Source organism: Enoplosus armatus, chromosome 13 (assembly GCF_043641665.1).
Source record: "Enoplosus armatus isolate fEnoArm2 chromosome 13, fEnoArm2.hap1, whole genome shotgun sequence".
In the NCBI taxonomy this organism is placed as follows: domain Eukaryota; kingdom Metazoa; phylum Chordata; class Actinopteri; order Centrarchiformes; family Enoplosidae; genus Enoplosus; species Enoplosus armatus.
Window position 1 is genome coordinate 12,824,144 of NC_092192.1, and position 27,800 is coordinate 12,851,943.

The 27,800-nt window shown below is 40.9% G+C and overlaps 2 protein-coding genes across 2 annotated transcripts; both read right to left on the reverse strand.

Moving 5' to 3' along the window:
• Positions 1-7,882, reverse strand: slc7a1a (solute carrier family 7 member 1a). Its single transcript, XM_070916919.1, has 12 exons — positions 7,696-7,882; positions 7,430-7,612; positions 7,130-7,288; positions 6,849-7,026; positions 6,452-6,585; positions 4,435-4,657; positions 3,600-3,739; positions 1,944-2,046; positions 1,357-1,562; positions 1,008-1,159; positions 747-855; positions 1-170 (listed from the first exon to the last, which is right to left on the reverse strand). Exons 1-12 carry the CDS (start codon positions 7,880-7,882, stop codon positions 1-3), a joined length of 1,944 nt encoding a protein of 647 aa, XP_070773020.1.
• Positions 7,883-15,687: 7,805 nt separating this feature from the next.
• paxbp1 (PAX3 and PAX7 binding protein 1) lies at positions 15,688-25,469 on the reverse strand. The gene is made up of 18 exons (XM_070917183.1): positions 25,096-25,469; positions 24,700-24,822; positions 23,972-24,184; positions 23,381-23,602; positions 23,181-23,281; positions 22,501-22,724; positions 22,027-22,216; positions 20,792-20,915; positions 20,062-20,164; positions 19,090-19,205; positions 18,748-18,947; positions 18,505-18,652; positions 18,268-18,389; positions 18,092-18,168; positions 17,925-17,991; positions 17,393-17,539; positions 16,750-16,904; positions 15,688-16,490 (listed from the first exon to the last, which is right to left on the reverse strand). The coding sequence occupies exons 1-18, from the start codon at positions 25,409-25,411 to the stop codon at positions 16,370-16,372; spliced, it is 2,769 nt and encodes a 922-aa protein (XP_070773284.1). The 5' UTR covers positions 25,412-25,469; the 3' UTR covers positions 15,688-16,369.
• Positions 25,470-27,800: the final 2,331 nt, after the last annotated feature.

A 27,800-nucleotide genomic window follows, 5' to 3' on the forward strand; every position in this document is an offset into this window, starting at 1 on the left:
CTACAAATCTCCATCGTCCTCTTCTCTGCCATAGTGCAGGAAGGCCTCCTTTTCTGGTGACATGGCCTCTGAATCGCGCTTGAAGCCATTCATCTCCGTGTCTGGAGACGAGCGGGCCAATGCGGCCTCAGCGCTGTGATGAATGCCATAGCCGAAATAGATCACTAAACCTGAAAAAAAGAGCAAGACATAGTGTCATTGTTTGTGTAATATAGTCACTCAAACTACATTTTTTAGGTTGTTTTTGAAACCTCCAGTTGCAGTGTCAGCTCATGCCAGCAGACTGAAAATAAACTTTTTAAAAAAAAAACATTTTGAAAGCTGTCTTGGTTATGCATTCTAAGGAAGTTTGCCCTCTGATATTTGAGAATCAGCATTAAATTGCAACTGTCAAAATTATAGATAATCATAATTCTTTTTTTTTTAACAACATCCATGTTTCATTTTGTCAGTCAACACTCAAAACTAGATGTCAGATTATTTGCTGGATGCATATGTTTCAAAACAGTTCCTGCTTGCAACTGTGTTACCACAAAATGATGACATAATAAGGCGGACTGAACGGTCACTTTCGTGGATTGCCTATTTCAAGCTACTAAAGCAAGAAAAGTGCCAGTTGTGTGTAATTAGTCTGAGAGCATCAGCAGTGAAGAGTAAAACAACCATCCTGTAAACAGAGACACTCAAGTGAAAGGTGTCAAGACCCTGGAAAGACAAGTATGGTGATAGAAATGGAGACTATCTACCTATGGCCATCCAGATAGAAAATCGTATCCAGGTGCCTCTGTCCAGCTGCATCATCAGGTAAACATTGACAAACATGCTGATCACTGGAATGAAGGGTAGCAGTGGAACCTAAAGAGTCAAATATCATAGAGAGGAAACATGGTGGCTTGTGTTAAGACATAGCAAACTTTCAGTGTAAGGGCCAGAGTGTTGAAAAAGATGCAAAAACTACTGATTTTAATCCATACTATCCCACACAGATTGAATTTCTGGAATCAAACCTTGAAGGAAAGTTTTGTCTTGCTCTCAGGCTGTCTCCAGATGATAAAGGTGAGGAGGAGACACACCATGAAGATGACACTGAGGGCAATGATGTTCCACACAGCAACGCCTCCCTGCACTGCCAGTATACTGAACACCAGGATCAACGTTCCTGAAGTACATACGTTTTTATATTATTTCATGTGTAACTCTGCAGAAGTGCCATGTAATTCAACACTCAGGACTCTGTAAGGATATTTTAAATGAATCCACTGAATCTTCATCTGGATTCAAGGCAAATGAAGCCTCTTGTCAGCTTCTTTACTAAAGTACTAACACATTCACTTAATTAATTAAAAGTAGGCTTACCCATGACAGAAGCACAGATGTTGACGGCAAAGCCTGACACTGTGGATGGCTCAGGGTTGTCTGGGAACAGGAGGGTCTTGAAGCTGAACCTCTCCTCCATACCGGGCAGGATGCCTATACTGGGGACACTGATGCCGTCGCTCAGCTCCGCCTCCTCCTGAGTATTGGCCATCTGATACACCAGACTGGGCTGCTCGGGTTGGTACCTGACACAATCAAACACACACACTAAGCTGTTTCACCAGTGCGCATTACTAGTGAACAATGAACCTGCTTATGAGTAATGGCAACCAGGTGGTGTCACATTTTTAGCAACAGCAGTGTAACTCAGTCATAATTATGTCAGGTAATATAAAATTAACGGAGTATGAAACTGCTTTCAACGAACTGCAACGAAGAGTTTCCACCTCAAGCTGGACCTTGACTTCAACTTCAACATGAAAATCACTGTGCTTCTCCGACTACTTGCAAGTGTAATTTCCACCTCGCATTCACGCATGAACCTTTGACAACTCATGAAAAAGTATGGACAGGTGCAAACCCAGTGTCCTTAGTTAAACTCTGCATACTTAAGTACCCCCACTGACCTGAGCACCAGGACACAGGCAGCAACTAATGTGTAGGCCAGCAGCGTCCCTATTGACATCAGGTCCACCAGGTCCTTCAGGTCAAACAGAAATGCCATGATAGCTTTAAAGACCAAGAAAGAGGAAAGAGAGAGTTGGAAAAATGAGATTACCTTTGTACATTTGTTACCGTAAAACATAGTTAGAGGACCATAATTTGTTTTCAAGCTGGTCCTCTGATTTTCCATAAACATGTCTGAGGTTTCAATGTCTAGGTCTTGTGTGGTAATTACAGATTTTTCTAGCTACGCTAGCTAACGGGCTAAACTAAGATGGGTGACATGGTAAATTACATCTGCTTAACATCAGCATGTTAGCATGCCGACGTTATAATTTCGCTCAGAGCCCTGCTGTGTAGTACATCCTCACAGAGCTGCTAGCATGGCTGTAGACTTGGTGTGCAGCGTTAAGGTCACAAACATGTTGATTTAGTGGCGCAGCTCACAGCTAAGCACATAGGTAAAAGATTGGTAACTACCTCTGCTACAACACAGCCCTTTTATAGCAGCAATTACAGTTACAAAGGATTTTGAAAAACTCATGTTTAAATGCCCACAAGTAATGGTTAAGCCACTCTTTCTGTGTTACTATTTGTGTCCCTAATTAGCATCCAATAATGACTGCTGAGAGAGGTCAAAACTGATCATGCAGGACGTACTCCTTTTTTTCTTGCTCTTGATTTTCTTTAATTCAACTTTTATCATCTCATGCCTTCTTCCTCCTCACTCTATGCCCCGGCCTTCTTAATCCCCCTCTCTCCCACTCTCTCCTCAAATACAGGCCTCTATTTTCCTTATCCCTCCTTAGTTTACATTCCCTATCCATCTTACCAGACATAACCCCGGCGATCATAGTGGACGTTATGGGGGATTTCCTCTCGCTGACGCGGGCTAGGAAGGAGAAGAGCAGGCCATCCCGAGCCATGGCAAAGATGATACGGGGTAGGGGGAACATGGAACCCAACAGACTGGGGTTGTGTGGGAAGAAAAACATCAGATTGGGATGACAGTTGTAGGTGTAGGGTAGAGGAACAAAAGGGAAAGGAAGAATTGAAAAAGGTCAGTAGGGGAGAAAGGGGAAGAATTAGCGAAAGGAATATGGTTGGCAAGATAGGAGTTGTAGATAGAGCAGCAGGGGCATGATGTTGGACCAAGGATATTCTGATGCCAGCATGCAACCTTTCTCCCCCTTAGATAACAAATGGTGCTCCACATGCTGTTACTTTCCATTATAATGTAAAAATCTTTGGTTACTTCAGCGTGCAGTTTAGTTTGGTGTTTATTTTCCTTTTTGCCGGTAGAACTGTTCTCCTTAAGATCATTAAAAAACAGAACAAAAAGTTGAGCCACTGACCCATGTTAGAATAATGACAAAGTATAACCTGGGCTGCCTAAACCAACAACAAAGAGACCTGGCCATGTAAAACAGGATTAGAGACAGTTAGTGGTGCCCTTTTCATGCTGGAGCGCTGATTTCCGGCAGGTTTCCTCAAAACACAGTTAAAATGATTTTGCAATTGGCAGGCCAGAGCAACCTGGCGCAGTTCAGCCCAGCAGCATGAAAAAAAGCCTCAGTGAACATGGATGCTGTTTTGAAGCATGCGTGTTAGTGTCTCACCTGCCCCTATGCCAGAGGTGAGGGTTGCAGTTAGCGGGGTTTTGGTGCGGGCGCTGATCTCAGCCATGAACTTGAAAAGCAGCCCATCGTCAGCCATAGCCCAGATCACACGGGGCATAGGGAACATAGCACCCAGCAGGCTACCAGGGGGGGAAGACCAGGATATATAGTATCCACACTTACACCCACGAAAATGCCGTGAAACATTCATGAACAGAGACACCAGCTCACATATACAAGAAACATACATATACATACAGTACATTTACACACATAATATACTATATATCGAGCATTGCATATACTATAAGAATAATACTGACATGCAGGAACATGTGTAATATCAAAGCATACATATATGTTCACGCCCATCAACACCCATACTAGGCACAATTTCTTGAATTAAGAAAGCATATAATTCATAATCACCTATTATAATTATCTATCAAAGAAATAGCCATTAAAAGTATGTGCAAAATAAAGTATATATGTATAATAATACTAGCATTATAAAACCGATTAATTATTAATAAAAATACAGTGTGTGGTGTCCTTTGGTGACATGAGTTAAAATTACATAATCACATACTGTACATATACTGATGGTAGTAGCACTGCTGTTATTTTTAGCTAAGGGATCAAATGCCTTCTGAAGTTAAATATACACTCTCTCTCACACACACACACACGCACACACACACGCACACACACACACACACACACACACACAAGTGTCTATATGTGTGTGCATGTTTATCTGAGCGAGAGAACTACAGGACATGAGCATGCATTTAAAACTAATGGCAGACCAATGCAGGTGTGTGTAACTGCTTACCTAGTAGACAGAGCACAAAGGGAGCCTACAGCTACAGCATATTTGGCTCCTCCCCAGCCAACATATTTAAAAGCTACAGGCAGAGGGCTCTTGCTGTCCAGCAGGTAGTATGGCATCATGAGGGTGAGGGCAGCAGAAACACCAAAGTACGCTACAAAGCAGATGAGCAGCGAGGATACGATGCCGATAGGAATGGCTCTCTGGGGGTTCTTCACTTCTTCACCTAGGGCGAAGATGGTGAAAAGACAAGGTTAAAGCGGCAAAATGTACAGGTTGAATTATTTATTACTTCCCCAGGTGACAAAGCACATTTTATTTCTGTCAGACACAAAGGACACAGGAATATTTACTGCAATAAACCATCTTATCAAGAAAAGTAAAAAAATCTATTTAGATTTCAGAAGAATTTACCACTTTTGACTGAGACATGCTGATACTGTGTTAAGGCAGGTAACTGCAATATAATTTAGAAGTTCAATCTCCCTATCAAATGTATGTATAATGACATGCATTTGTTGTCATGATGAGCTGAGTCACTGTTATACATTTTCTCCAGTGTCACAGATCAGAAGAACTGTTTTGTTTGCATTAAGAGGAACTTGGAATGGCTCATTTCATTTTGGAGACTTTCACTTTTATTTCCTTTTTTTCTTTTAAAATGATCTTTTCAGGCATTTTTGCCTTTATTGGATAGTGACAGCTGCAGAGAGACACAGGAAAGGTGGAAGAGAGAGAGAGAAGTGATAACACGCAGCAAAGGGCCTGGGCTGGAATCAAATCCTGGCTGCTGCGGTAAGGACTCAGCCTTAATGATGCACCTACTTTTACTTTATTAAATAAGTCGTTAGGCTTATGTAATAACAGTTGCACTAACATGAACCCATTAGCTGCTATAGCACTGTTTGTTGGTCACTAACTATTCACATTTTAATGAAAGCTTTGAGCAGATTCGGAATTGTATACACCATTCACTCTTTCATGGTTGTATTTCATGGCAGAATTCCAGTAAATGTGGAAAAGTGGGCGAGCAGATGTATTTAAGAAACATTTTGCTTGGTATTTTGCAACAAATTGAACAAGGAGCTTATTTTCCCTGTGCACCCACAAGACTGAAACACCCACCTATTCAGCTGCAGGTGATTACGCAACAGAGCTCCTCAGACGAACACTCACGTCTTGTTCTGCTGTGAAATCACATTGCGATGATGGAGTGCGTATAACACTGTCTGGATCCTCTCCTACACTGCTATTCATGACAGGTGACAGCTACTGATTGGCCAAGATTATTGTTAAGTCGGGGGTCATAAGCATAGCAGTGGTAACAGTAGTGTGGATGTCTGCGTGTGTGTGTGTGTGTGTGTGTGTGTGTGTGTGTGTGTGTGTGTGGAGGGGGAAGGGATAATGGCTTCATGCCAACTTAACTCTATGTAGCCAGAATACACACACATACACACAGAAGATATCATGGGCTTTGGGCTGCCTGAGAGTGTGTGAGACAGACATGCCCCTACAAGCCAAACTCAAGCAATCATTCAGGGTTAACTTTGCACTAGCCAATTAGAATTCAGGAAAAAGAGGGGTGGGAAAACCCGGGGGGCCAGAGAGCAGGCAAGTTGGACGAAACTCTCGCTTTATTACAACCCAGAGGCCTTGAACTGATTAAACATGCATGAAGACACACACCCATAGTGCAGAAAAACATGGGGAACATCTTCTCCCCAAATCTCATATCATGATTTACGCCCCTAACCTGCGTCGCAGTGCTTGGCATTTCGCCAGGAGCAAAACTGGGTCAAACGCACTAAACTGCATCTTTTCTCTCTGCACTGCCCCTCTTATGTAACACTCCTGGATGTTTAAACAAGCTTAGGATTGAAATGGTCCCAACTCCAGAGTCGGTTACCTTCCCCCGCCCCAAAACTGAAACATACCCATGAAGCAGTAGAAGGGATACGAGAAGTGGAACAAGAGGGGAACATGGCCAACAGAGTGTTTTCTGGTTTCATCCAGCACTGACCTGTGGTGGCGATGCAGTCAAATCCGACAAAGGCGTAGAAGCAGGTAGCAGCTCCCGACAGGACGCCTGTGAAACCAAACGGCATAAAGCCGCCTACTCCTAACATCTCTTTGGTGGGCAAGATGTCTGTCAGACTGGACAGGGGAGAAAAGAAACATTAAAATCAACAGAAAATAACCTGTAGTGGATGAATTTGTTGTTTTAAATGGCCAGTTCATCCAAATAAATAAAGAAAAACAAGGTAGTTCCAACAGTTTGTGAGGTCTGTGGATTAACTACAGTAGATGAGACAAGCTGAAATTCATCAGCTGAAAAATGTAGTGCCAAATATAACAGGATGTTTCACATCACATCTTCCTTGTGTGTAATAAGTGAGGGTGTATGTCCACGTTCTCACTTGAGGCTGGAGTTACTGGTATAATTGGCATGTAGGATCTCTTCAGGGTCTAACTGCCAGTTCTTCAAGGTACCTTTGACCAGGCCAGAAACCACCATGAACAACAAGACCAGGATGTTGATGCACGTAAAAACCTTGTTCACCATGGCTGACTCTTTGACCCCAAATGCCAGCAGACCTTAGAAATGGAGAGGAAACAGGCAGGAAAAAGGACATGAAAACCTGTTTGCAGCAAGAGGCGAGAGAGAGGGAGACAGAAAGAAAGGAAGAGGTTTTCCTACCTGTAAGGGTGATTATGATGACAACGGCAAACATGTCAGGGTACTCTGCCAATATACCTGGTGCATTCATGGCCATGTACTCTCTGCAGAACTGCTCTATGCGCTTCCCTACCAACTCGTCGAAGGTAGCGCTCCATGCACGGGCGACACTGGAGGTACCTGAGATGGAGAAAGATTTCATGGGATCTTTTTCCAGTTTTGTCACCAAGCTTTTGGTTCTGTTGTTGTATCCTCTCATTCCGTTTCTGCACAACAACATAGTAGTAAATGCTGTTTACTTTCAAGCAGCAGTGTGTTTACCAATGACATAGGAGAGGATGAGGTTCCATCCAGTGATGAAGGCCCAGAGTTCCCCTACAGTCACATAGGAGTAAAGGTAAGCTGAGCCTGTCTTGGGAACACGAGCTCCGAACTCAGCATAGCACAGACCAGCCAACACTGAGGCTAAGGCTGCTATCAGGAAAGACAGCACAATAGCAGGACCTATGGGGGACAATGGATATCATTATTAGAGGCTTTAAGATCTGTCTCACATCTTTTAATCATTTACAGTGACGTGAACTTACCTGAATTCTCGCGTGCAACTGCACCGGCTAGCACATAGACACCAGCGCCCAGCGTGCTGCCAACGCCCAGCGCCACCAGGTCAAAAGTGTTGAGGCATCGGGACAGACGGGAGTCCTCTGTGTTACAGTTCACCACCTTCACCCTCAGCAACTGCTTTCCGAAACCCAGAAGCTTCTCCAGCGCCATGGATCACAGTCTGGCCTCAGGGAGGGGAGGGGAAGGGGAGATGGTCGACCGGGGGTTCAGAGGTCACAGGGGAGAGGTCACACACACCCTGATAGGAGGCAAAGGACAGAGAAAGGATGAGGGACAGTGATTTAAAGTTCCTCACACTTATAATTGATTCGAGTGCTTTAAAATCAGTGCAAAACTTTTTATTTTCAATCTTGGCATTAGATGGGGCCGAGCCAGCTCTGTCGAGTGTACTACAATGTTTTTGTGAAAAATTAATTGTAAAATTGTACAAAACATAACAAGGGATCTTAAATGAACCAGTCACGACAGGAGTACAAACTGATTCGGTATTATTTTGAACCCAAATATAAACCAAAAGTAGCCAGTACGATGCTCGATCCTCTGGTACAGGTCGTGTTTGTGTGAAAGTATGTAGAGGCCACATTCGAAATGACCATCAATAAACACAAGTTGCACATGTGTTACACATTGGGTTACGGGGGTGCACTTGTGCTTGACAAACTTGTTTTAAGTAGAACGCTGATTCCTGGGGTGTTACATAACGCAACCCAAATCCACAATGTGTGACTGCTAGCCAAAAAACCAGGGGCCTATAGGGATAATCCATCTTATTGCTGGATACGTTGCTGACACATGTTACATAATACAACATAACTCACAGGAGAGGAGGCAAAGCCCTTGAACAGACTGTTCAACACAAAGAGAATCATAACTCATGACACAGAAACACTTTCTTGAAACCTGCCGTGCAACAGAGGCTCATCACATTATGTTACTCCTACAGATAGCAGAAGAAACAAAAACTACAGAGCCTTACTATTTACAGTGCCTCTGCTTAGGGTCATACAGTACAAACAAGGACAATTCACCATTATTTTCTGTGCTCGAAGTAAACAGAATTGATAGAGAGAGAATAAGATACTTAATGGCCCAAAGAGGCAAAAAGAAAATCAGACTTTACAAACGTTAAGCTGAAATTAAAGGGGTACTATTGCACTTCCATACAGTTGGGGGGCTCACAAGATGATGTCATCTGGGTTATTTTCTCAAACTTTAGAAAGCTCTTCTCGAGCCACAGGAGACATCTGTTTTCACACGCAGCCCAGCAGTCCTCTTGATGAGTAAACTGGACTTCATGTGTAAAAGACTATCTTTGGTAGCATGTTACTTTCTGACTTAACCGCACACATACATACACTCATATTGTGTGTGCGCATAAAAAAAGACTTTAAAAAAGATGGGAAGGAAGGAGCAGCCAATGCAGTTCGAAACTGTCTCTACCCTCTGGAGGCCAAACACAGCTGTAAAACTTCTTTCTTAAAGTGGCTGCTGAGAAGATTCTCTGGGTCAGGAGTCTGTCAAACATCTCATGCACATTCCCCAGCGCTGAGCTCACATACTGAGAGGTAATACTTGATATTTGGAAGTTAGAAAAAATATGAAGGGCAGATGGATGGAATAGAAAGGTGGAAAAAGAGAGGGGAGGGGGTATAAACAATGTCCTGCAGCAATGTAAGTGAAGTTGTGCCGGTCTGGTAGAAGTCCAGTGGTATGTCCCACAAAAGAGAGAGTGGGAACTGAGAGAGTGACATGCAGCAGCACAACATCGTGATCCATTTCCAGTTCCAGTAATGGCACCTCTCCAGGACCCACTGACATGAGGACATAAACCCAGAAAGGTCATGTGGACAGTGCAACAGTCATGTCACACCTCATGGAAACTTCCACATAAGGGTAAGCTAAGGTAACGACCTTGTAGCCCTGTTTTTTTTTTTCTTTCCAGAAAACATTCAGGCTCAGATACAAGTTTTCAACCTGGCCTATTTGACCACATATAAAAGCAAATATATTGGAGAAATATATTTTGTAAAATGTCCAATGAATATACTGATATATAAACAGCTTACATTCGAGAAGTTTCCTGTGTTTTCCTAGAAAGTCGTTAAACACATTTAAAGCACAAATACACCTACAGAACTATTGTTTTCCATAGCTCATACAATAAGAAATGCTGAATACAAAACCACAGATTCTATAATGTAGTTGAACTTGAGTCTAATGTGTATATATATATATATATATTATATAGTGTAAATATATATATAAAAACACAAGCTACAAAATTTTTTATTTCCCTTAAAAATAAAAAAAACACTTTCCTATATTATGAAGCTCAGAGCTGAACTGAAACAACTGTGTCATTGTTTGTTTGATTGTCCCACCACAATCAAGATGAAACAAGTCAGAAGACATTGAACTCAGCCTCTCCCACTTGCAGCTGCTATTTAGTGTTGTAGAGGTCGCTATTCTTTAGTCTATCTATAATTGGAAATGATGTGGGAAGAATTACACGTGCAGGCTGTCTTATTGTATATGATCATGGTACTGCATTACTAATAATGCACCTTTTAATTGGAGCTGCAACACTAACAGATTAATTGGTTTTGTTTTTAAGAAAAAATGGCAAAATCTGCTGTCTGGTCTTGTTTTGGAAACTGAAACTTTGGAACTTTTGGGGTTTTGGACTGTTGGTTGGGTGAAAGATGTCACTTTGGGCTTTTGGGAAATGTACAGACCAAAAATGAGTCTAGGAAATAATCAACATACTAATTGATACGAAGATAATCATTAGTTGCAGCTCTACTTTTAATACACATCTCATACAAGATTATACTTAAAAGTTGTAAGTGCAGGGTTTTGTCTAATTGTAAATGGTCTAATTTCCCCCCGGGGATCAATAAAGTATTTCTGATTCTGTTTTGTTTGTTGTAATTTGTTCCATACAGTACATGGTTTATTGTACTGACTTGGAAGACATTACTGTCCAGCACCTGCAATGAATTCATGGATGTATGGGTGTCTCTTGGAGATTACTGTACCCAAAGAAAATGAAAACTGAAAGGGACCATAATCATGTTTGCATTGCATTTACACATTATAATATAAATAGTACATTTCACATATTCAGCAAATGTAATTGCTTGCTTAAGAAGCGCAAACATACAGCAAAATAAGAGTAAATGTAAAGAAACATCTGTTTCATTAATCTGTCAACAACAACAAAAAACTAATGAAAACAGCTGTTACACAAATAATCCTTTAAATTACTGGAGCACACCAGCAGCAGTAAGACGGCTAAGCCCATGATTATATTATTATTCAGCCCAGATTAATAATTAGCTGAATTTTACAACGGCTCGTGTCCCACATTACTGTAAAACCCTGGAAGTTCATTTATAGAATTTGAGTGAAAATACTCAACACACACACACACATATGCAAGCAAACGCATGAAGAAAGTAGCCTATATGAACCACATGACCCCTCACTGGCTGTGAGTTATGCAACTGCTGAGTCAAAACCGTCTTCTGTAAATACAATTCATCACACCAAATGAAAGGACATCTGACAATTCAAAACAACCTGTGTTTGAAACAGGACGAATGATGAAATACACATTGCTATTGTCAATGTCAATGCAGCAGATCAATGTCAAAATGGCAATAACCTGTTGCCCACATGGCAGAATAAGAAAATACATGGAGCACTTACTTGAAACCACCTACAGACACGCTTCAGCTGTCGATCTGAGCGGAAAGTTTGACAGATAAGAAGGATTAAAAGACGTATTTGTTCACTATTCTTCAAGCTGCTGTGAAGAGTGCAGAGAGTTTGATGGCAGCCGTTCTGAAATAGAATCTGGAGGAATCACATGGCCTGGCTATTCCAAGCAGCAAACACACGCACGCACACAAGCATGGTCAAAATGTTTTTTACAGTTACTGGATGCCCATGAAGTCTTATATAATCACATTGTTGCAGTTGCATATATGCAGTCACACTAACCCAGTTTATCTACAAAAGCAGCAGCTTTTTGGAACAGAAATGTACCTCAGCAGGCTCCAACAAGAGGCGGTGGCTGCATCCAGACAAACCGTTGCATTGGTGTAACTCATGCATGCAACCACATACATTTGTACATGCATGCTTGGTTTGAATTCACTGTAATGAAATTATTTATTATTTGCACAGTCATGCCACAGGAATATATACCACAGGTTCAAATGTGGTGCGATTAAAGTTACAAAAACCTTGCAAAATTCAAGATTTAGAAAGCATGGTCCCCTCTTATCTTGTGTACACACACACAGACACACATACATGAGCCGCTGCCAAGTGAAAACTGATTTGGCAGACAGTGCTTTCCTCACATGAGATGTGAGGAAAGCGGAGGCAGTGCCCATCAGTTGGAGGGAGTGGATGAAGAGGAAAGGGGGGTGTGATCCTTCAGAACCAATGAAAGAAGATCATGAATGTGACACAGCTTGACATTTAGGAGGGAGCTAGGAGTCCTTTTCAATATTACTACAAAAGAACTGCATTCATATGGAAGTAACTTGAAGAAGTACATTACCTAAAAAACAGAATAAATAATAGATTGAATACATTTCAGGGTCAACAGAGATTTGGCTTGACACCCACTCTTGTTGCCACTGTGAGATTATTCTTAACACTGCTGACCATTCTTCCTCTTGAGTATTTCTACTTGACATACATGACAGCAAAGGTCATGGATAGCCATATTAGACAATGGTTGGGTGAGACAATGGTTTTTACTTCTGGTATAACAGCATTGCCTTGTACTGTATTAGGGATGATAGTCAGTGAGATTATCAAAATGAAAAAAATCTGTAGGCCTATTCATCTTCAGGTGCAAACATACATACATTAGAGTCTCTTTGGCTGTTCCAATGCCACTCTCATTGAATTGTAATTGAAAAAATATAACGTATGTTTTGTTCACTGTATTGGTGGATGGTTTTACTGTTTTGGAGTTCTGACACATGCATACACTCACTATGGGTGTCCAGCTAACTGAATGGATTTGGGTTCACTGAGGAGAAAGAACAGCATGCAACAGTGGAGTGTTGACTGACTGCTTGTTGACAGTTCCCCATCTATCCCCATCCCGTACGTCATTCTGTACACATGATGCCACCCAACTCTGCTAGGTAGACATCACCATGAAAAGTGATTCCCCCAATAATCAATATTACTGATATCTGATTACTTGTTATGTTTTCAATAATGTCCTGGTGTGGTCTCAACTACCCAGATAATTTAGACAGACTGTATCTTTTGGTCTGCACATGTCAACAAGGTGGGGATGTGTAGCTATTTGACCGACCGTGACGGTGGCAGTTTTAGACACGCCCCACTGGGTCACCTTGAACTTGCGTGGGGATTTCAACAATGTCTGTCAGTTGTGTCTGTCAGGAACAGGCAAAATCTCTCTTTTCTCATCTTCTCTTGCTTCAGTAAAGTCACATATTATATTATAAAAATCATATCAAATAACATATATTTAAATGTTAACAGTTTTTCTTCCATACCTGAGATAACATTTACATTTTTGTTGCAATAGACCACATTTGTGTACATTTATATTCTGATATTGTGTTTTGTTGTATTTTATTGCGATACTTCATATGAACACAGTGCAAGTCAGTTGTACATTTAACAATTCAAAAGCTAGTCCGGGGCATCGCTGCCCATTGAATACAAATATAATTCTCAGAATCTCGATCTGTTTCTATTCCAAGGGCTAATCACTTCCATAAGCATGAATACACATTGTGTGTGTATTACTGCTATTACCAAACATCGTAATAAGCTCCTGATCCATGTTTTGTACACACTGCAATCTATTTACTGCAGCTACAGGCGCTTACATCTTGCACACTGCCTTGACTAGTCAAAGTCAAAAAACAGCAACTGCAACTTGTTTCATCTTCAATTGTGAGTGCAAACAAAAGCTACACGCTGTTCAGAGAAAATACAAGTTTATGCTGGTATTACTAAGCATACAGGCAACCAAACATTAAGCCTGGAGGTGCAGCAGAGAGGAAACATGAAGCCCTAGCATGCTGAAGCCATCTCCAGAATCTCAGTGAACCTGGAAAGCTTCCACACACACCCTTCAGTGGGTTTGTATAGGCTACATACAGTCCTGCAGTCAGCAACTTGACCCACTTTCAGACAAGCTAAAGTTAGACTAACTGGAACTGGTCTGAACCATCAAGATCTAAAAGGTCACCTCTTGTTACCTTAAGTCATTTTTAAAATATGGTTACATTTGGAATATTGTCAATTTAGCAATAATTTATCTCTTTCTGTCACACTTTAAAAAAAATCTGCTTTCACAGAACAATGTTAATGGGCTGTCACTTATACTGTACTTCCAGCTGCTTTCTCAAATGCCAGACTCTGGTGAGAATCCATCAGGCTGAGACAGGTTGCATCATACATCAAACTATCCATCTCTGGCTTTATAACACTACCAGGAGGAAAACTGCACTGTCTACTTGTCATACTTTTGCACATATATTTCATTTCGCACACATTTCAGACGGACAATGGTCATTTTGACAACACTTGCTGGAGTTACTACTTTATATGATGGTTTTACCTGCAAAACATTGGCTATTAAAATGTTGATTTGTTAGGTTTTAAACTACACAACAATTTTACTTTCTATGTTTGGACAGTACATCAATGATTTTAGGGGAGTTCTTCACACTTTTGCTTAAATGAATGGTTTTCTGCAGGATTTGTTTCCATTATGGTACTCTTACCATTACTTTACTGTGAATGAGTACTTCTTCCATCACTTTTGTCTGTGTCTACTCTGTGTGGCCACTTGCTGCTTTCACTCCAGACCAGACGACAGCCGTCTTTGGGCAGTCTACACTGCAGCTCCTGACACAGTCAGTCTCCAGGAATCACCTACACGATCATTGTTACAGAAGATTTACGTAGCGCCTAAATGAAGACTCACCTAAACTTAACTGTTAAGTAAAGAGGTGCAAGTTGCTTGGAAAGGAAATGATGCAATTCACTTGATATTTCTTCGGCTTGTGAAGCCGCATTCACAGGCACGCTGCAGGAAACGGGGGCACTTTGGTTAAAATGGGGTCTGAGTGAAACGAGCATGTGGTTTACAAGCGTGGGTGCGTTCACTTACATGTATTCACGCACACACTCAACTTTACGCACGGAAATGCGTTTCTCGACATCGCTCTGTACTGAAAGTGAGCTAGCCTGGGGTACAGATGCTAGAAAGTTAGCAATTACACATTGCATAATCATTTGCATGCATGTGGCTACGTAGCATAATGCAACGTTGTGTGAGTGGTTCTTTACCTTGTGTACCCTGCAGGAGCGCATGAAGCAGTGATCCAAAATGCAGGCAATTTCCTTGAGAGGTCTAAAATTTTGAAAATCGTACAGAACAAAACTGCGTCGACACACGGAGGTCGGCAAAGTTATAATTCTCTCTTTACAGGTGGTAAAGAGGTATTTAAGGTCTCGGGGCGCTCTGTTTAACGTTCAGATGGAGGAGGGGATACAGAGGCAGACAAGCAGCCCCGCCCGCTCATTACCATTACAGTTGTGCAACAGCCTGCAGCCTGAAACTGCATTAGAGACCAACTGCCACAAGTGGCAACTGGCTGATATCAACATAATGAGACAGGCAATCAGCAACTCTGGAGAACTTTATCAATGAACGCAAAGACACAGCTGCTCCACTGAAAATCACTTTCTGGTCAAAAAGAAACTGAACATCCAGAAAAACGTTTTCATCTGGGAGGTGATTCTCCATAGAGGAGTCACTGCACACTTCAAAAGAATTCTTATTGGAAATGATTTGGGATTGTCCCTTTTATGGTCAGAATATGATAATGTAAAAACACATGAGCCACAGTTTTCACTTAATTGCAACAAGACACCTCCCATTCAAATCAATGTTTTATTCACAGGCAAATAAAATACTAAACCAAAAAGTCTTACAAATCTGAATACAAAGCTCTCAGCTCTGGTAGGGACATCAGGGCAGTCCATAGGTGACAGAGGAGTACTGTGGGATGTAGAGGGGATCAAAGAATATCAACAGTCCCACAAAGACCTAGGAGACAAGTTGGTAGTCAGTCTTTGCCAGTGTGCAATTTCTAATTTTAGGCCAACTCGAAAGTTCTTTTGGCACATATGGAAAAGAAGAGCGTGCGAGAAATTAAGGTGGTCAAGTTGTTTTTACAGTTAGCCAGATTAAATATAGTGTCAGTTTAGAGATCAGACGTCCAAACAGATGCCAGTAATCCATGTCAACAAGTGTTTACTCTTAATAAATTATACATTTAAAATATTGCCCGCATGTAGTATAACAGAGTGGTCTTTTTGAGTTGACAATACACGGCCTCGTTTCAGCATCTGTCTTGAGTTGATATGTGTATGAGCACACCTTTCTATACATTATTCACAATATTTACACAAAGGTTTTTTTCCCCTTCTCTCTTCATTAAAAGGTAACATTAAAGTACACACACTTTTTCCAGGAATCCAACTTAGTGATCCAATGGCTTCAAATGTGCTGAACACAACAAAAGATGGATGAAAGGTTTTCTGTTGCCATGTCCTCTTCTACGACTTGGCTTCCAAAAGTGGCTTGATGTCTTTAATGCCATGTTCTGCTGCCACAGTGATGATGTGGTCCAGGGCATTCATGTGGCCTAACATCTTCACAACCTCTTTGATTTGGTCTCTGTTGGCAGATATGAGTTATATTAGAAGCAGTATGGAAGTATGGACAAAACCCACAGCATCACAACATAGTTGAAAATCAAGGGATCTAATCTAAGAACACTAGTTAGTACATTTTAATTACGAAATTTGACAAAACAATCCTGACTTCTTAAGCCACCATCCATAATATTCCAGCAGATGGAGCTATAACTGAATTCAAGTTCCCCAATAAAGACAAATAAAGCTGTATGTGCAGGTGTATATGCAGAGCCTCTTACTTGGCAGTGCGCCGTTCCACATCAGACCCGCCCAAACTGCTGCGGTGCAATGAGCTGGCCAGGTGGGTGAGGTAGCGACAGAGTGGCTCCAGCTGAGGCAACGTCTGCTGGCCCTTAAGCCCAGAGAACCACTGCACAGGCAAACACTCCACCACCTGAAAAAAAGGGTACAAGAAAGGACAATGAGGAGTTTAACATTAGCTCCATTTCATCCCGTTTAGAGAAACACAAATGGCCTGAGTTGACCAACTGTGACAGTCAGTGACCTGGCCTGAGAAGCTGGTATTATTAAATATATGGACACTTAGGTGTATTGACTCTGTTCCAAAGTGTGTGGAAACAGGCAACAATAAAACAGACAACGGTCTTTGACATAAATATACATGATCTACTCTGGCAAAGTGAAGTTGTTTTAAAAAAAAAGAAAGAAAGAAGAAAGCCAGCTAATCATGAGTTTTGTATTGACTAACACAATTGATTTGTTAAAAATAAAAAGTTATTATCTGTTGACACACAAACTTATTAAATCAACTAATTTCACAACAAGTAAGTTAATCTGAACAAGCATTCTGACTATATGAGCTCTGCTGTGTCTATTCATAAAGCATGAAAGTACAAATCGATTGGTGTGTGTGTTTCCTACCTTCTGGCACTTCTGAGCATTGTCCTCCTCAGTATCTGTGGTCTGCAGTGCAGAGAGGATGTATCTATTCAGAGTGCTGTCCAAAGCCAGATCCTTCAGACAGGAACTGGATAAGATACCTTCCCACTGCAGGATGTTGCCCAGCAGCTACGCATAGAGGAAAGAGAAGTAAATGTTACCACCAGTGGTTAGTTTACAAACTATATCAAGGACACAAACACACACACGCACACACACACAGTCACAGATGCTAAGGATCTGGCACAGCTCAGCAGTATTGTAGAAAACATGAAAGCCTCATGCGGGCAAAGTAAATGCACCCCATCAGTTTTCTTGGTCTCCTCTATTTTTTACTATTGTGCAACTTGTCAAGTATAAGCCTTTCAAATCCTACAAATCACCTCCTTTCTATATGTTGTGTGACCTACAACAATCATTCAGGACCTTCATTTGAAGACAACCGTCAGTGTAACCTGTGTCTGAATGGACTAATTAATCTAAAAACGTTGTCTTTACTCCACGTTGCACATACCTTTACACAGGACCAGAACTGCCTCTGGTAGAATAAGTAGGGGCCACTATTCTTGTTCTCCAACACACTGCACAAAAGCAAAAACACATTTAGTTATCAAGATTCATCACACAGATCGAATAAATACAAACTTAACTACGACTAATGTTAACATTTGTGTAACATACTTTTTGGGGTAGAGTGGAAGGAAGACATCTTCATCCAGAGTCCGCCTGGTCCTTAAGACAATAGTTTTCAAAAGCTCCTGATAGAGGAAAAAAGGAAATTAAAATTACAATTACAATTCTACCACAAGAGCCAAAGTACATGTTGTTAATGCAGGTAGTCAGAGAGTAAACAGTACCTGTGTGTATTGGTTGTCCCCATGCAGCACAGTGGGATAACCTTTCATTAGTCTGTGAATGAAGCCCACCAGACTGGCTGTCTGGCTGCTTGACAGCGGGTCCCACACTTGCTCTGCCAACACTGACACACACCAACAAACCAACACATAAATACACATGACAGATTTTGTACTGGCCTGCATTGTTATGCCAAGAAAATCTTAGGATGCTAGGTGCAGCTGTGTGGGTTTCTCTACCTGTCAGTTTGGAGAGGATAACCTTCTCCACAATAGCAGGCAGCAAGCTGATATCCCCATCTCCTGTCTGCAAAGTGCTGTTCTCCTCAAAGCCGTAAAACAACAGCGACTCAAACCAGAGCATGTACTCGAAATTTGCACACTGCGCCTGGACAGGGAAAAAAGACAAATTATTTTCAAAATGTACCCCTCCCATTTCAAAAAAGGAAGCTGTTACACTAAAACCACACATGCATGCCTTACCTCGAGAGGGTTCCATGTAATCAGCTGCAGACGGACTAAAGGGTTAAAGAGTTTAGGCAGACAGAGGCCTATGTAAGCATCTCTGTAGCAGTCGGCATAGTCTCTCCTCCACACTTCAAAATGCGATTTGATGCAGTCAAGAGAATGAAAGTCCTCCACTGCATCCTCAAATACTTTCTTACATTCCCTGATGATACGATCTGGGTGAGACGAAAGGCTTTAGTTAAACATGAGCTACAGAACGTCTGTTATGTCTGCGTTAAATCACATTTAATCAATACATATGCCAATTCTCCTCATTATGGCCGATACAGTATTTTTTGCAGCAATTTAATGATGTACCTCTCTCCATGTTGAAGCTGGTGATGTCAGTAGAGGTTTCCTCATCGTCAGATGATAAGCCTTCTTTGTGCTCAGCCCTCTTTCCATTTTGCTCTCTAGCTTGTCGACGCCGAGTTCTGCACCCACCCACAAGCACAAAAGCACACAATTAAAACCAAGGAGGGAATTTGTGATGAACTGCAGTGTCTCCCCATACACAGGCTGTACTTGGGCGGCCCGCCCAGGTAGATTAAGACCCGCTCAGGTAAATAAATAAAGATGCATAATTGTCATTTCATAATGCACCCAGCAGAACTTCTGTCAAAATAGTTTACTCATCTCGACAACTCCCACGAGCAGAACAGAAATTCCAGAGAGTGAGTTTTACTCAGAACGTTTTGGCAGCGCACCAGTTGTTGTCTATCAACTATAGCATGCAAGTCAGCTTAGACATTTAGATCCACTGTATGGGAGCATTAAGGTTTCCCAGTTAGTTTCAGCTATAACGGACAACGATTACTGTCAAACTGTGTGCCGACATTGTTCAGCTGAAGTCGGGTATGTCTGTGGAAACACTTCAGACGACGGAATCACCTGAAGGTGTCAATCAGCGGAACAAGACATAACCAGACTGGAAGGCGAGTGACAGGCAGCCTCTCACTGCAGACTTGGACCATGCAAAAGTAACAACTAATGCTACAGGAGTGTTTATCGTTGCACATACGCGACCACACACAAAGAATACATAATCTAAGCATATGGTCAAAGTGGGTGAGCCCTGCTACAATGTGCCTTTCGTTGGTTGCGCCTGCCCTGTATAAACCAACACAAGCTGCAGTTAATCAGGAATTATCAACAGGTCAGAGTCTTGGATGGAGCATTACTGACATTTGTGTAATTTGTGACGCCTAAAAAGAATGTGGGAAACACTGAACTGCAACTAGCTTGGCACTATAATGACACCCTCAAAGTCAGAACCTATGCTTTACATACCGTCGTGCTTCTCTTTCTGCTATCCTCCTCTGACGGCCGTGCTCTTGGTAAGCTGTGCGGTCTCGACCAAATGAGTCTAGATTTGGAGCCATGACAGCTTTATCTGCAAGAGACAGGAGCCATGTTAGGGCCGTGAAATGAAAAGCTGAGACATCCCATAACCTCATTCTTATTCTGGGCACTCAACATAAAGAGCACTCAAATTTAAACTAATCCAAAATGCTTAACAATAAATTAGATGATATAGGAAAATGATAGGCATGATGATTGTTCTAAACCTCCTAATCTATAAAACGTACCACCAGCAATAACACATCATATTTGTTACAAATAATTATGTTATCATTCATTTTCTAGTCACTTACCTGGCTGCTACTTCCTACATGTTACAGTGAAAGTGACAGATGACAAGTCACTAATAGATACGTTTTTATCTTTACGTAGTGACTCATTGCTTGAGCTGAGTTACAACCACCCAGCTGACTGTGAGACTCGGCCATTAAAGAGTAGCCGAAACAGCTCCTCCAATAAAACATTTCCCATGTACATACATGCTCACTCACTCAACATCACGCCTCACTTAACCCTAATCACACTCATGAGGGAAACATAACAGGGGTAGTGGGAAACAAGAATGTGAACAGCACACACACACCCACACTCACATTCACATTCAGAGAACTAACGAGGCCGTTCAAATAAATCATAAAAACCTTCAAGATGGACTGACTTGAAAGGCTTGCAAACTCCGACGATTCATCTTTAATATCATCCTGTCTTCTCTGGACAAGTCGTGAGGCCCGTTGCCTTAGTAACTGGTGCATGGCAGCCTCCAGCTCCAGGACAGCAGGCACCTGAAAGATATGATGCCTTCTGTGACCTCTGACACAAACAAAAGCGGGGCTCCGAGTCACAGGGACGTCTTGCTGGAGGAACAAGAGGAGCATGATAGACAATACTGGAACCAGAATATCAATAGTGTCGGGTGAAAACTTGGTATCTCTAAAATTCTAATTTCCATGTAGGAAACACTATGGACTTATGTTCAGCCAATGGTTTAAGCTGAAAATATTGGCAAACCAAGTTAAAGGCATAGTTAAATGTCTTGTGAAGTTAATGCATTGAAAATACCAAAATTGGAGTTAAAGGTTTTTACCCAACATTGACAATATACAGTTCCAGTCTTGATGTTTATGCTGTACTAAAGGACTCCATACTAAGTCATACTGATAATCGTTGGTAAGAGTCCCGTTTCCAACGTTCTGTCACCTAACAGGGTCAAAACAGACATTAGTGTGGATGAGGAAACACATGTTGGCAGCTGACAGGCCAGTTCTCTTTGCTCCATGTAGTTGATGCTTGGCTGCTGCAGGATCAAGACTGAATTATTCTGTTTAGACATGCGTTTAGTAAGTAGCTATAGGTGTACAAAAATATAGCTTGTGCCAGGGACATAATTTCATTATGTTTTACCAAATTGGACTCAATCCTCTTTGTTTGTCCTCCAACTCATCTTACAATAACTTTGTTTACTTGTAGTATGAGTAATGAGTAGTACACATTAATTTTGTTTAAGTAGTCACAAACTGATTCATTATGAAGTAAGAGCATTTTCTTTCCATACAAAAGCCATTTGCAAAGGTATGTCACTGAGATAATAGATCAAAGTCATATTTCTCTATAAAATGAGAGCTGTTGTGAAGCAACTGGGAAATAGATGGAGTGTGCTCCAAGTGACTAATTTGCAGTCACACTGGCTTGTCAGCACTGTTAACTAGCATTATCAATAGTATCTAAAAAGTTAACTACTAAATCAAAACAATAGTAATAGGCTGTTATGACTCAATTAATGTTTCACAATAAGGATTTTTTTTATTAGATTCTATCCCATTAAAATCCACATTAAGTGGTCAGAGATCACACACACAAAACAGCTAATCAGACAGCAGATAAATTCTCCCTTACCTTTTCACTGAAACACTCAAGCAAGTCTCCAACATACCCTCGCATCTCTTGCAAGAATTTATATTGATCTGCATTGTCATTGGATGAGCCCTCCAGCTGCTGTATGGTGCTCTCAGAGGCAGCAAGGTCTTCTTCGATCTGTTTGTAGCGCTTGGCGTTTGCGTTGTGGCCTGCACACATTTGGCTGAGCCTACAGACACGACATACAGGGAAAGACAGTGAAAATGACATCGATAGTGCAGAGGATGAACAAAACCAGTCTAATCTTAATTACTGACATACACTGAGCAGAAAATTGCTTTAGCGTAAACACAGAGACATCATGAAAATTGATTGACAGGAGACAACAAGCTAAAATAATGCACTCCAGGTTAAAGAGAAGTGGTAACCCCCCCCATATCTGTGGGTAGCTTTGCTGGGTATTCAGGACCACAGCACACAGAAATGGCAGCAGCTGACTTCCACTGAACTTACCTATCCTGCAGCCGTTTCTTTACCAGATCAATGGATACTGGAGTTAGATCACTAATAGGAGCCCCGTAGTGAATAGAGCCATTGTCTGCTCGGCCACTTGGTTTGACAGGCTGTGGGGCCACAGTGCTGTAGGTGAACGGCATGCTGTAGGAAGAGCCATAGGGCTGGCTCTCGTAGCTGTTCTGGTAGTAGACTGTGTTGTCCTCTGGCTGGCTGCTTTGGACCTAGTCATTAGAAACAAGGAAAACACATAGTGATTTTACTACTATGACTAATAGCACTGCTGCTGTCTACTACCACTTCATTAGGGCTGCAACTAATGGTTAACTGCATTATCAATGTATCGATAATTTTTTTTGATTAAACGTTTAGTCTATAAAAAGCCAGGAAATTGGGAAAAATGCCCGTCACAACTTTTCAGAGCTGAAAATTACATCCTCAAATTGCTATCTAATCAAAATTGTTGTCAATCAACGAATTGTTTTAGAACTACCACTCATAATACGATAATGATAATTTGCTGCACTTAAATTAAATCCAAATTTTTTAGAAATAATAAATCTCATCCACAACAGGATGAAATAAGACAACTGAAGAAAAACATATATCATTCACTGTCAGGAGTCATAAGGGAAGGCAAAATATTTTGCAGCATTGTTGAGAGATTGAGTACAGCTTACCTGGGGTATGCTGATTCCTTTCCTAATCTGCTCCTGCTCCCAACGGCTCACCTCCTCATCCTGACCAGTATCCAGAGCCTCATCATCACTTCCCTCAATACCTGCACATGTGAAGGGGATGTTCATGTCTTAGAGAGAACTGATTGAAAACACCAGTATGTAATCAATGAACTTGTTGGTGCACCATTTTCTTACGGTACCTATCTCCTCAGCTATCTTTTGTCTCTGGCTTTTGTTCTTGACTCCGCTGAAGCGGATCCTCTTCTCTTCCTCGTCTTCGTCGTCACTGGCATCATGGTCTTCTCCTACTTGACGTTTCTTGGGAGCATCTGTCTCAACCAGAGGGGCATCACCCCCCAGTTCTCTAGCCAGTTGCCGACGTTTTCTGGCAGCATGGATGAATGCTGCATCGGGGATCTCACCTGGAGGAAGGGAGAGACAGGTATTGATCTCTATACTTGTGTAATTGTGTGTACAAATACCAAAACGTCTTTCAAGTTTGGAGGCAAAATGCTGTATGCAATGAGATGAAAGAACTTCTAAGGGGGTATTAATAATAGACTGGAGGACCAATAATAATAATAATAATAATAGTAATAATAATATCAATACAATATTGGTAGATGTGATATGAAAACCAAACTCACTGGTTTTTCATGTTACATAACAGAAAAGTACAGATCTATAAACAAGACCAGGAGTTGGCCCATTCTTTATAAAAGTGCTCACATGAGAGTTGGACAGGTTGTGCCAGTGATGACAGTCAAAACATATAATATACCATATAATACCTGGTCGCAGGCTGCCGAGGGAGGAAAGCGTGTTGAACGTCGCTCCAGTGTTGTTGCTCCTGGAGACTTGAGTATGTGTCTGGCCACCTTGACTCCTCGCCTCTTCATCCTGCTCATCAGCACTGTCCACCTCCATTTCTTCCTCCCCCTGTTCACTACCAGCTCTGCTAGTAATTTCCTCTTTGATGGCAACCACAGGCTGAGGAGGTGAATCTAGGAAAACGGGATTCAGAAAAAAAGTTTGTAGTAAAGCCTTTGGCTGACATCTGGTTTCTGCCTGTTCCTTCATTCAATTAATGATCAAGGGGCATCTTGTATTAAGCATGGCATGTGCTGATACCATGCACACACCTTGTTATATCTGCATATAATATACTTATACGTCTTCAGAAAATAAATATTAGAAATTACATTTAAAAAGTGGCATTAACGTATAACAACGATCCCCTTTCCTCAGAGATCCACCCCCATCTTGTGGTACAACTACATATTTTACCCTTCTAAACATTTTTTTTTACTTCTAAGATAAGGTCTATTGTCACAGTTTAAGTGCATGTTACCAAAACTATAATGAAATGCCCCAATTCAGCTAAATGCTATATCATATTTGGTGACAAACGATGTGGCTGCAAAGTTAGGTAGGCTAGGTAGGTTAAGGGACTCTTAAATTTCTAATGTGACAGCAGAGGTGACAGATAATGTATCGCATAGAATGTGTGCTATCCCACCTGATTTGGTTTCATGTTTGACACATCCAGTCTTCTCCAAATCCTCCTTGTATTCTTTCTTCAGCTGTTTAACAATCTTCTTGCTGTGATTGGATTTCTTCACTCTGAACACCTCGGATCCTTCTGTTTACAAACAGGTCATGCGAGAAAGTGAGTGGTGAGTCAAGTTCACCATGCACATCATCCAGGATAAGTTGGTGGTCATAGAAATGATTACCGGTCAACGAAAACAGTTATCTATAATGGTTTACGCAATTATAAATACGATTTCCGTATCCTACGCAGAAACAAATTGGGTAATATTTATACTTAAACCTGTCACGACAACACGTTTTCTTCAGCTAACATTAACCAGCTAGCTAGCTTAGCATTTAGCGGTTATCAAATTAACGTTACCTTCTTCATCGTCGAAACTCAGCAAACTGGCTTTCGTGGGCCCAGGCACCGTAACACTAACTATATCTTTGACTTTCTTTTCTTTCTTGACAGCTCGTATAATGTTGACGTTAGCCTGAAAGCCGTTGCTATGATAGTTATCCGTGCTGCTAGGTGCTCCGGTAACGCTGTTATTGGAAGTCTCCATGAACGGGATTTCCTCCACTACAGGCCCGAGCGATGTCGGCGCGAGCGATGGCTGCCGACTCTCTTCCTGTTCATCCTCGTCGGATTCATTCCTCCGTCGAAAGTTTGCTCGTTTCGCCTTTTTAAACATTATGTTGATCTGCTAAATACAACAGTGCATGCTCAAACGTAGGACACCTTTAAACCTGTGCTTGGAGCCGAAGGAAATTATTCCAACACTCCCAGTCAGCCATTTTCTATCAGGTACAGCTCTTCTTCTTCGTATCCAAAATTAATCTGAGTGCATGCGTCACCGTGACATTACTGCCCTCAACTGGTCAAAACTAGAACAGATGCGCATCAGTTATGAACTCAACAATATATGCAACAATGGATACATAAATAAATAAATGCAAAACACAAGCAGAAAGTTACGTAAAATTATCTTCTATCTCTAGGTGAATTGTTACATAATTAGTTGTGAAAGTCTATATAGCAAATAGCAGGCTGATAACCATTGAAATCATAGGTTGCAGTCAAAACATTTCTGGACTATGATTGCATGTTTTTTTTTTTGTCTACCAGTGTCACAAGAGATATGGACTTGACTTGAATTAAAAAAATCCCATTTTGCATCCACATTAGGCATGTCCAGTGCTTAACAAATTTATTAGACCACCACCCAGTGTAAGGTGTTTGTCACCGCTGCCCTAAATTAACAGTATTGCTGTTGACCAAAATATTTTATGTTTCTGTAATGGTTAATCCACCAGTATGTGCAAGCCAAGCTCTTTAATGCTAAAATATAATTGTTGTTATCCATGAATTCTCAAATTTACTGTTTTACAAAAAAGCAGAAGAAAATAGTAAAGCACATTATTATTTTTTGATTGAGATGCCAAATTACAGTTATTTACTTGCATTCCTGAACAGAAAAATTCGTTTTGTGGTTGCAAGAATGCAAGCTGTTATCAGGGCCAAAGGAAGTTGTTGTCAATTTCTTCTTCGTTCCCCAGATGTAGACGATGATTCGATGATAATACACATCAAAGTCATACAAAATATTAAGATTTTTGATTAATATATGTGAATAAGGACTATTTAGTTGTTCCAGTTTGTTATTTGCCTAATAAATAACAATACAATTTTTAGTTTGAAACAAGTTTTTGACAGATTTCTAAAATATTTGTGTTTTCTCATTTTTATGACAGGTAGTCTAATAAATTTGTTAAGCACTGTATACCGTTGAGTGGGCTACCTGCTCATTAGCAAGGTCTGTGGCCACCAGAGCTTGGTATAAAATGAAATCAGTGTGAAAATTATTCTGTTAAAGTGGTCAAATACACGAGCAATCGCTAGTGATGTGATGTGATATTGACTTCATCATTTTACCGTTCTTCAATAGTACATGCTATTTTAAAAAGTACATTTGATATGATTATCTAGAAGCTGCCTTGTGGGCTAAACAGAATTACAGCTCACTAATTTGAATCAGTTGACAATGTTGACATCATACCAACATATTTGGGCATTTTTGACAGCAGACATTTTGACATGTAGGAAAAGCACAGGTGTAAATAATAAAATCAATGATTGCTGAATTCCATTTAGCTGTTTTCAGTTTCAGGGTCCTAGTATTGTTCACACTGTCATGGCTTACCGGGACACTTGAATAGAACAGAGCCGTCATTCATTTTAATAATTAACCTGTGCACCTGCTATGACAAGTCAAAATGTCTGCTATGAAAACGGTCTATTGTGCACAACTCAAAGGAGTCAAAGTCCACTCAAGACACATGTATGGGAGTTAGTGGTTTGTCAACCACTGAGTTTGAATGATTTATTCAGATAGAAGTTTATTTAAGAATAGAAAAATAGAAAGATAGACACGTTAAAATACAGATACATAGTCAGATAGATAGATCATATAAATAAAATAATACCTGTTGAACTAACTGTTGAAAGACTTTCAATCATGACTTTCTCACACCTCTTTTCCTTTTTCTCAAAAATGTTCTCCTTTCATTTTAGCTCACTTTCGTTCACTCCTCATTATCTCTGGGCTGCTCCTTTCACTTATCTACTTACCTGACGACAGCTTTTTGAAAAATAGTCTGGAGAAGATGAAAGATCCAAATTTATATCTCTAAAATTGCACCTGATTGCTACGATGTGTATGGTGGCATGTTAAACACACTATGGACAATGGAAGCGTTGAGAGGAGTATATGTCTCTCCTGATGGGAACAGATAATAATGCATTCTGGACATCGACAACTTTCAGCTCCTTTAATAAATGCCAGACGTGTGTGCTGCAGTTAGTGAGGGTCATTACAGAGCCATTACTTGACACAGTGTAGTCTACGTTGTGGTAGTGATAATAACTGCTGAAATTAAAGTGTCACCACAGATGAAGCTGGAGTGATATGTTATGATTAATTAACATCAAGATGACTCTTTGCCATTAAAACGATAATTGGAGATAAATATCTTCCCATTAATGGTAGCATTTCAGTTTTAAAGTCCCATAGCCCCTTTTCT